The sequence below is a fragment of the Sinocyclocheilus anshuiensis genome, unplaced genomic scaffold, assembly GCF_001515605.1.
Source record: "Sinocyclocheilus anshuiensis isolate Anshui unplaced genomic scaffold, SAMN03320099.WGS_v1.1 scaffold176, whole genome shotgun sequence".
NCBI lineage: Eukaryota > Metazoa > Chordata > Actinopteri > Cypriniformes > Cyprinidae > Sinocyclocheilus > Sinocyclocheilus anshuiensis.
Genome location: NW_015555723.1, coordinates 470,604 through 480,507, shown reverse-complemented (window position 1 = coordinate 480,507; position 9,904 = coordinate 470,604). Strand labels below are relative to the sequence as shown.

Sequence of the window (9,904 nt, the reverse complement as noted above, 5' to 3'; positions counted from 1 at the left end):
TCCTATACAAAATTGCATTTTACTAATGAAGAAAAACAGACTGAATGTGTGAAAGACATATGACAACACTTATAGGATGCACCGAGGAGGAGCCCAAACTACACTCAGTGGTCAAGTGATGCTTATGGTCCATGACATTGGTACAGATTCTGTGTCATGAACAATTCTTTGTGACTATATATTTCAAGTTGGAAAAGACGTTTAATTCCCACTTTAAGTTAACCTTAGTTCCCAGGTCATCTACAAGATCGATTAAAATGCTGATAAATTCAAGAAAAGATGAGACATAATCACTTGAAAGTATGATTTAAATGTTAAAAAATAATAATAAAATAAATAAAACACGTTTATTCTGTGGCACCTAAAAAAGTAATTTGGCGCCTAAAATTTTTTCTTATAGGAGCCAATGGCTCCTTACTCTATTTTTTTGTTTGGAGCTCTGCATTACTCCAGTCTTTACTGTCACATGATCCTTCAGAAATCATTCTATTATGCTGATTTGCTGCTCAAGAAACTTTAGTGTTGTCAGTGTTGAATTATCAATGATATTAGCAGTTCAAAGGAACAGCATTTATTTGAAATAGATATTTTGTGACAATATATAGTCTTAACTGTCACTTTTGATGAATGTTTGATTTCTTTCATTTACCTTGCTGAATATAAGTATTCATTTCTTTTAAAAAAATCCTACAGACCCCAAACTTTTGAATAATATAATATCATATAAAGTGGTCTATTTCTGCTGCTACAGAGGTGGAACATGCTACAGTCACAACCAGAATTATTTCTCAGATTAAGACTAAAGGAGCTGTGGGTATCGGCTTCACTTTCTTTGGGACATCCTTCCTCTTTATTACGTCCCATTTCACCTGTAAGTGGAATATTTCATGAAAATCTTAAAGGGGTCATATGATGCGATTTCAAGTTTTCCTTTCTCTTTGGAGTGTTACAAGCTGTTCGTGAATAGATAAGATCCCTGAAGTTGCAAAGACTAAAGTCTCAAAACCAAAGAGATATTCTTTATCAAAAGTTAAGACTCTGCCACACCCCCCTAAAACGGCTCGTTATATTCTGTTACACCAAATACACAAAATAATGATCTTTAAAAAAGCATCATATGACCCCTTTAAGCAATCCATGGGCAAACAACCCAGTTGTATAAAAGCCATTTAAATAAATGTTTATAATGACTATGGCATTCCATTTATGCCCAACTATAAATAAACCCAACCCAACAATCTTTGTATTTGTTTCAGCTGGAGATTCTAAAGTATATGAGAGGATCTTAGATTACGACAAAATCATAGAAGCTTTGGCACTTCCTAGAAACCTTCCTGATACCAACCCTTACCGCTCCACAACATGTGAGTGTTTCTGCGTTTGTCATATTTAGAGATTTCATTGTGCATGTATTTTCTTGTTAATGAGCAAATTTCTTTATTTATTCTTTGTTTATTCTCAGCTGATGTCACAACCCGGTATGATGAAGTCTTCTGGTTTGGAGATTTTAACTTCCGGCTGAATAAAGCCAGAGGAGAGGTGGAGGCCATTCTGAATCAGGGTGTGGGCGCAGATATGAGCCCACTATTACAACATGACCAGCTGTTGAAAGAGTTGAAAGAAGGCAAGTTAGATGCAGAATTACAGTCCTGTGTAACTTATACAGTATTTATGCTCCTTTCAAGAAAAAAATATTCATTCATTCTTTGTACTTTTAACCGGAAGAATCTGTTTGTGCATTTGTAGGTTCCATTTTTCAAGGGTTTCAGGAAGCAGCTATTCAGTTTCCTCCTACGTACAAGTTTGACATTGGTTGTGACGTCTATGACACCACCACAAAGCAGAGAACACCCTCATATACAGTAAGCTTTTTTGCTAATTGCATGTACATCACTATATACGCTTTAGTACAGTTGTTGATTTTTCCTCATTTGTTGACAGGATCGGATTCTGTATCGAAACAGACAAGCAGATGACATTAAAGTGGTCAAGTATACATCTTGCTCGTCCATTAAGACATCAGATCACCAGCCTGTCATTGGCATGTTTCAGGTCAAACTTCGTCCAGGCAGAGATAAGTAAGCATCTGTTTACAATGATTTTAACACTTGTACTTGTTTCTACTAATTTAGTAGTCATCTAGCAAAGTAGGTGAAGACTATCAAATTAAAATTCTGTCAACATTTACTCACCCTCATGCTGTTCCAAACATCAAGCTTTTCATCAATTTACGAAATATAATGTACTGTTTTGAATAGGGATGTCAACGATTAATCGATGATCGATTAATTGTCGATAAGAGATGCAATCGATTAAAGCTATCGATGGTCGATTAAGTCGTTTAATTTTGGGCTGCCATAATGTCAGTTGAAAACATTGCAATTGTGTTTTAAAATACAACAACGACCACCACGAAACCATTTAAAGAGGCGCGTTCAGCGGTCTCCGTGTCGGGATAGGAAACAGTCAACAAAGTAAAATGATCTCAAACGAGCTCTCTTCATTTTATCAAATGATCATAATCACATCTATTAATTTTACAATCCTGCTACTAGCATTTTATTCAGACTAAATCCCCTTTAAATCGGGTGAGAAAGCGGGGTTGTTGTTTTTTTTAAATAAAAAAGTAACTTTTGCGCATCCTGTCATGCCGGGCTGCATAGACGCATTTTGCAGCATGAAGGTTAACGATTAATCGATTAATTGATCGTTAATTTAAACGACGATCGATCATGGAAATGATCGAAAATTGACATCCCTAGTTTTGAAGTAGGTTTGATAAACCACTAAATCAGTGTATTATCCTCCCCAGCATTCCTTTGGGTGCTGGCCAGTTTGACAGGAGCCTGTATCTAGAAGGAATCCGAAGGAGAATCACCAGGGAGCTGAAAAAGAGAGAGGCAGCCATGAAAAACCAGAATAACAGCACGGTTTGCAGCATATCCTGATCAGGGACCAGCGTGCGAGAGCCGTAGGGTGCTAAAACGGATCCTTTCAGACACCAAGGTAGTGACTTGGAAAGCTGGACTTTCGGGAGCAAAGGATAACTCAGTACTACAGATGGCAAGTGCACAGTCCAGGGACTAAAATACTTCTGCTGGACATTTAGCAGCTAGTATTGGAACTATAAAATATTATATAAATATACATTTTACTGACCAGAGTAAGTGAAGTTAACTGTACTGTACATCCGTTATTCCTAATTCATTTTTTGTATTATTTCATATTCTGGTATTTAACTTGCAAGCCAAAATGGTCTGTTCTGTGTATGGTTTCAAATGATAGTGTTTCATGGCCTTGTTAAACCATTAACTGGTACTGTAAACACATACCAGTACCAGGTAGCTGATCCTGCTCATTTTATTGGCTCCTGAGTCTCATTTTTGAAGTTTTACTTAATGTGCTAACAGTTGTACTCCTTTATAAAAGGGAACTGTACTGTAGCATCATTACCAGCATAATGAGGTAGAATTTGTGTTAGCAGCTGTTTTTATTTATGGATTGTCATTGGTAGGTCAATGTGGGATCATGTAGAGGCTGACCTTGGGTTAAATTGTGTGCAGAATCTTAAGTGAGGAGGCACAGACTATACTTGAGTTTACTGCCTTAACATATCCAATTTAATTCAGCTTACTTGATGTCAAGTGTGATATATGGGAGCAGGAACGACCATAGTATTGGTATTGCTTGCGCATGGATCTCAGTGACTGTGGTGTAATAGTAAGTCATGCATTCACATCATGAATTTCAGTTCTATTTGTACTGAAAGTGCCTGCGATCTCTCTCATGACTGCCTCAGTGACTTCAAATACATTCTGCTGTTTAAAACCAAACAATAGCCTGTTATAAATGTTTGTTTACTATGTAAAGTAATATAAAAACTCATACTTGAAGTGTTATTTCTTATGAGATTGTTTCAGTTACACAATTTGAACCAAATATGTTTTGGGATTCAAACATAAACCAAGGAACCGGTTTCTCAATATTCAAATTGTACATGAAAAAAAATAATACAAAGGATCAAACTTTTATTTTTTTTTTAAGGGAACATGAAAGTTTTTGCTCATGACAGATTCAACCATTGTCATCTTAATAGCAATGGAAAAATATAACAGTAAACTTGTACTGATGATGTACAAGGGAATAAATATATTCTTGTAGGGTAATCCAACACAAACAGCTAAACAGACATATGAAAAAACAATTATTCATTAGTGATCGGAGGTTCATGTTAACAGTGATTTAGCAAGAGAAAAGGGGTTTATCATATACACACTATGTTTTCACTGCTAGGCTAAGTGGTAGATAAGACAGTATGTGTCATTCTGTTCAGATATAATCAAGGGGGGGTTTTTTATATCAAGGTTTGGCCAGTTTTACACAGAAAAGCACAGCCTATGAACGACAATGCAGAAATGTGAACAAATGGCATAGAAAAGTGCACTAATTGAGCCAATTAAGATAGAAATGTGAAATTAGCACATTCATTTATGTTAAACGCATGGTGAGTTCAACAAAATCATGCAAAATAATGCATTGGTGTGTAAAACTAAAGTCAGTCATCACCCCAGCATTTAAAATTTAAAAGAAATCTCCACCCAAATATGAAAATGGTCATGTACGCACCCTCATGTCATGACATGTTATGTTCCACAGTAGAAAGTCCTAGTTTTGAAATGACATGAGGGTGAGTAAATAATGACAGACTTTTTGGGTGAACTATCGCTTTAAAGTCACGTTTTAAACACTTTATAGATGAAATGCAACCACAGTCCTTCTAAGCATTGCACTTAAATTCCAGTCAAGAATAGTATTTGTTGGGACAGTCCTCATATTTGCCCCTAGATGGTGCCAGCTGTCTGTCCCCTATCGGAACAGGCGGTATATGCGAGGCAGACGTCCGTCTTTACTAGAGAGAGCGGCCTGAATGTCCTCGTACGAGGGCAGCTCTGATAGATCTCCCAGCGCTGCTACCGCAGGCTTACTACGCAGCATTTTCATTGTAACTCTCTTGATGTCACTGGCTGTAACGTTACCTAAAACAAAGAAAAGTGGAGCGAAAAAGAGTCTGTTAATGATATTTTTAGCAAACAGACGTCTCCAAGAAAGGTCTAGTGAATGGCATGATACTGATATAACATATTCAAGACAAGTAATCCAATTATTAAGTTAAATATGTACAGTCATTACACTCCAGTCTTCAGTGTCACATGAACATTTAGAAATCATTCTAATATGCTGATTTGCTCAAATTTTTAAACGGTTGTGTATTAAGTATTTTGTGAATGTTAAAAACATACATTTACATGCTAAATTATGCTTTCATATAGGCTTTATACTCTGCAGTTGCATCAATACTTACTGATGAGCTCACACAGCTCATGTGGCAGCTTCCTCTTGCCTGTTGCAAGCACTTGTCGACCTACATCTTCAAAGATGACCGGTCGTGACTCCAGGTTCATCATGAGCATGGATTTTAGTTGTGTCTTGGCTCTCTCTAGCTCCATCTGCACAAGTGAGAGATTTCAGGTTATTAACGCAACAAATTCACTATGAGTAACAAACGCAACCTTTTCACAGACTGCGATGACTGGTGATCAGTTATTAACATTGTAAATCTAGAACATTTGTAATTTTTAAAAATGTAATACACATTAAAATTTGACATCTATCTGTGTTCTGAACACTAATCAAGCTCTTGATATCGTTTTCTTCTATTGGAAAGTCATGGAAATCCTATGGTGGATTTCACAGGGTTTCTGCAGGTTTTATGAAGGCTTGAATAGCTCTGCTCACAACCACTCGAATATAGAAATAATTTGTACCTTTCCTTATGATCACATCTTGCAAAAAAGTGAGGTTCTTGCTCAGTATTTCAGTCTTGTTTTCTAGTGCAAATATCTAAATTAAATGAATTTGTTTAAAATAAATAAATAAATAAATATCAGCCAAATTCAACAGGATTTCATGCCCCGTTTGTTCTTGTTTTAAGCATAAACTTAAGCCGGGCTCACACTACAGGAGTTTTAAAATCCTAACCGATTATGAAATCTGGTTGCAGCACACACATAAGGAGAATCTTTGCAGATTATCTTCTCTCAAATCTTAAACATGCACACACTACAAGATTTGAACATCATGGCGCATCACACACTACAAGATATTATTAAGATTATGGCTTGTTTTTAGTAAATTTCTAACTGCATCTGGCAGTGGCGGATCCTGTGTAGGCAGCTGCCTAGGGCAGCTTTCTTCTCTTCTTTATACTTAATTTTAAGCGGTTTCTACAGCGTGATCTTAATGACAAATGTTGAGAGCACATAATGTTACGCGGTCCATGTAATGCGTGAGCAAGAATCTCACCGCAAGAATCCGCAAGCGTATTGTGAAAGTACTGACGTAATCATATAGCCGTCATCATCCCGATTTCAATCCTAAATATCAAACATGTTTGATATGATCGGGGCGGCCCTGATTTGTGTGCGAGCAGATCGGGAGGTGCAAGATTCGATCTGTGAACGCCTCACATTACCAGATAATCCGCGCCGAACATCGGGACCGATCGAGGGGCTTGACAATATTTTTGCTCCGATTCTTGGGAGGGGGAAATCGGGGCTAAATCGGGCTAAAAATCCTGTAGTGTGAGCCAGGCTTTATTTTGCTCAATTTCTTGCATGGTAAATTTATGTCAAGTAACTGTAACTTGATTTAAAGACGTTTAGATTGGAAACAAGGCAAAAAGAGGAAGATATGCATGCAACATTTAATGCCATGACTTTATAAATTTCATACTTTTCCCTCAGATTTAAAACCTTTTTAAGGCCTTAATTTGTGGAAGGGCGAATTAAGACTTTTTAAGATCTGCAGAAACCCTTTTTGTATGTTTTGCTTTTGGAGCAAATGGGAACTCAAAAAATGCATGTTGTAGTTTCCATTCATCACTATAGAAGTTGACCCAACTATATGACAACTTCACTTCTGATAACCCCAGAAATGTGACGAGGGTCAATAACAAAAGGAAGGACAAAAGGAAGGTCTTACTTCTCCTGCTGTCCCAGTCATCTGAATAAACTCCCTTGTTATGATCTCCACCATTTCTCGCACCTAAAAATAAATAAATGGTTTAAAATAATGCAGTGCATGGTAGTCATATATACAACATAAACCTAACTACAGTACCTGTCTAGGGTCTGCACTTGCATGGATACACAGCAGACCACTATCTTCATAGCTGTGGTGGTACGAAGTAGCATTGTACATCCAGTGATGCCTGTACAAACGACAACAAATTGCTGAAAACTGTTCACTACATTAATTACAGTGGCATTTCGGAGCATGAAGAGATGATGCCACACCTGTTGAGCACATTAAGGTAGAGACGGGTGAACATGCCTTTTCCGGGCCCTCCGGCAGAGAAGGATCCTCCACCTCCCATCATCATATTGAGGACCGCAAAGGGGATGAAGTCATCCTCCTATACATCACAGAAAAAAAAAAAAAAGACTTGCGTCAGCACATAACCATTTTCAGCAAGTGTGAAATTGAACTCATTTGACTGACTGATATGTGTAACAAACCAAAAAGGAGCAGCTCTCCAGCCCAATCATGATGTGCGTTAGTTCAGGGATGGGTGTCGGACCCAAACTCACATCTGACATGTCCTTCACCATCTGACATGAGACAAGCAGCTTAGCTGAAGTCATTTAGGAATCTTTAAAATACCAAATGATTAGGGCTTGGTAAGAAATATCGATATCTCGATTTTAATCGATTCTCATTTTACAGAACGATACCGATTCTTAAATCCTCTTAAAAGAATCGATTAGTCTAGCCTGTTTTCAATTAATGGACGGAATGTTGAAGGGCACTTCCCATCCAATAAATCGCAATAAGCATTTTGCTTTGGTACTTTTAATATGAAACAAAGTCTCAGATTCCAAACTCTGTCCATTGTATTGCGGTATTCAAACAATAAATACTGTTTTGGCGCTGTTTAATGTGGAGTGACAGATTGCTTTAGCGCCTCGATCAACAGACGTGAACTGATCATCTCCTCCACATTAATACCAGTTTCAGCACAAAATAAACATCCGAAGGTAAGTTAAAAGAAAGAGTACAACTTTACAAGCCATATCCTGTCTCATGTAATCGCTCAATCAGTGTTTCAGCCACGCAAAGACGCCAATATAACGGCTTGTAAACAATGTGTCACGTAATGTCACATTTACCTCAGAAAAACATATGTGGTGACCATAAACTCATTAATCAGATAGAAAAATAAACTGTAGAGTGGCATTTTGCTAAATATATGCACCATATAACATATTCATTATAATTTTTACTGTTCATCAATGCTTAATTTATGTTTGAATAAATCCATCAAGTTTTTATGACAGCCACCCTTTAAATGTTTATTTTTCAAAAAGAAGTAGAAGTATTATTATGCAATTGTAACTATTATTTTAAAAACTTCATTAAGTGTAATTTTAGCAGTTGTATATTAGCCTACAAATCAGTCGATTTGAACCTTTTAATATTATAGTAATGTAGTACCAACTGACTCTCATGTATATTTTACAGCTTTAGTTGATAGATTTATTTTCCTTGAGAAAATTTGGCACGTACTGTAGCTGATATCTATCCAAAATAATCGATATTGAATCGAATCGGTAATCGAATCGAAAGCTTGTGGATGAGAATCGAATCGTGAAATTTGTGTCAAAACCCAGCCCTACAAATGATGTTTGCTGGTCTTATAAATTCGCTCACCTTAACAATGCCACCCGTGTATTGTGCTACAGACTTGTCGACGTTGGCAGGTGTGCTCGCACCCCATACTGGTTTAACATTTAGGAGATACTTCCTGGCACACTGAACAAGCTGCTCGTGTTCAATCCCAACCCCAGCCAGCACCATGCGCTGCGGACAGTAATAGCTCTGTAGGTACTTATGAAGCAGCTTCCTGTCGATCTTCTCAACATTTTCAGGAGGGCAGAAGCGAGGCAGGCCCACAGTGTTGCCCCTGTATGCGGCCTAAATATTGAAGAGACCATCAAATAAGACTTAGAAGCTCATTTCAATAACCTACAGTAAAGTATAAAATCATACTCACAGCATGAATCATTTCTGTTAGTAAAGGCTCTGGGTCAGGTCTCATGTTCAGATCCTCCAACTCAAACCGAACAGCCATTCTGGTCATCTCAATCTCCTCATCTGAAGACATAAGTTACATACAATACCAGTCAAAAATATAATCATTTTGTAAAGTTTTTTGAAGACTCTTATGCTAACCAAGGCTGCATTTGATTAAAAATATTTAATTAAAATGTAATTTATTCCTGTTATGTCAAAGCTGAATTTTCAGCAGCCATTACTCCAGTCTTCAGTGTCACATGATCCTTCAGAAATCATTCTAATATGATTTGCTGCTCAGTTATTGTTGGTACTCCGTTAATAATAATGGTTCTTATTATTATCATGGTCATTTATCATGGTCATCAATGGTTACTTATTATTATGTTGAAAACACTTGTGCTGCTTAATATTTTTTATGAAAACTGATACATTTTTTCAGCATTCTTTGATGAATAGAACGTTGAGTAAAAAGAACAGCATTTATTTGAAATAGAAATCTTTTGTAACATTATAAGTCTTTACTCTCACTTTTGATCATTTTAATGAGTCCTTGCTGAAGTATTAACTTCAACTTTTTTTTCTCTCTCACTTACCCCAAACTTTTGAATAGTAGCGTATCATGGTTTCCACAAATATATTATACAGCAGCAAAACTGCTTTTAACACTGATGATAACAAACATTTCTTAAGCATCATATATGTATATATATGTGTATATATGTATATATGTATATATGTATATATGTATATATATATATATATATATATA

The 9,904-nt window shown here is 36.6% G+C and overlaps 2 protein-coding genes across 4 annotated transcripts in view; one reads left to right on the top strand and one right to left on the bottom strand.

Annotated features, from left to right (window-relative positions):
* LOC107672555 (72 kDa inositol polyphosphate 5-phosphatase-like) overlaps positions 1-3,975 on the top strand; it is a 10,879-nt gene extending 6,904 nt beyond the window's left edge. For all 3 annotated transcript variants that reach the window (XM_016465793.1, XM_016465792.1, XM_016465791.1), the window contains exons 6-11: positions 752-871; positions 1,257-1,364; positions 1,463-1,624; positions 1,747-1,862; positions 1,942-2,078; positions 2,813-3,975. In XM_016465793.1, the coding sequence (XP_016321279.1) occupies positions 752-871; positions 1,257-1,364; positions 1,463-1,624; positions 1,747-1,862; positions 1,942-2,078; positions 2,813-2,948 (779 nt within the window). In that variant the 3' untranslated portion in view covers positions 2,949-3,975. The remainder of the gene's footprint in view (positions 1-751; positions 872-1,256; positions 1,365-1,462; positions 1,625-1,746; positions 1,863-1,941; positions 2,079-2,812) is intronic.
* A 692-nt stretch (positions 3,976-4,667) lies between these two features.
* Positions 4,668-9,904, bottom strand: part of pmpca (peptidase, mitochondrial processing subunit alpha) — a 6,639-nt gene continuing 1,402 nt past the window's right edge. Inside the window, exons 6-13 of the mRNA XM_016465794.1 lie at positions 9,113-9,213; positions 8,770-9,033; positions 7,578-7,670; positions 7,356-7,474; positions 7,180-7,270; positions 7,042-7,104; positions 5,363-5,507; positions 4,668-5,036 (exon numbers count right to left, since the gene is read on the bottom strand). Of these exons, the coding sequence (XP_016321280.1) occupies positions 4,867-5,036; positions 5,363-5,507; positions 7,042-7,104; positions 7,180-7,270; positions 7,356-7,474; positions 7,578-7,670; positions 8,770-9,033; positions 9,113-9,213 (1,046 nt within the window). The 3' untranslated portion in view covers positions 4,668-4,866. The remainder of the gene's footprint in view (positions 5,037-5,362; positions 5,508-7,041; positions 7,105-7,179; positions 7,271-7,355; positions 7,475-7,577; positions 7,671-8,769; positions 9,034-9,112; positions 9,214-9,904) is intronic.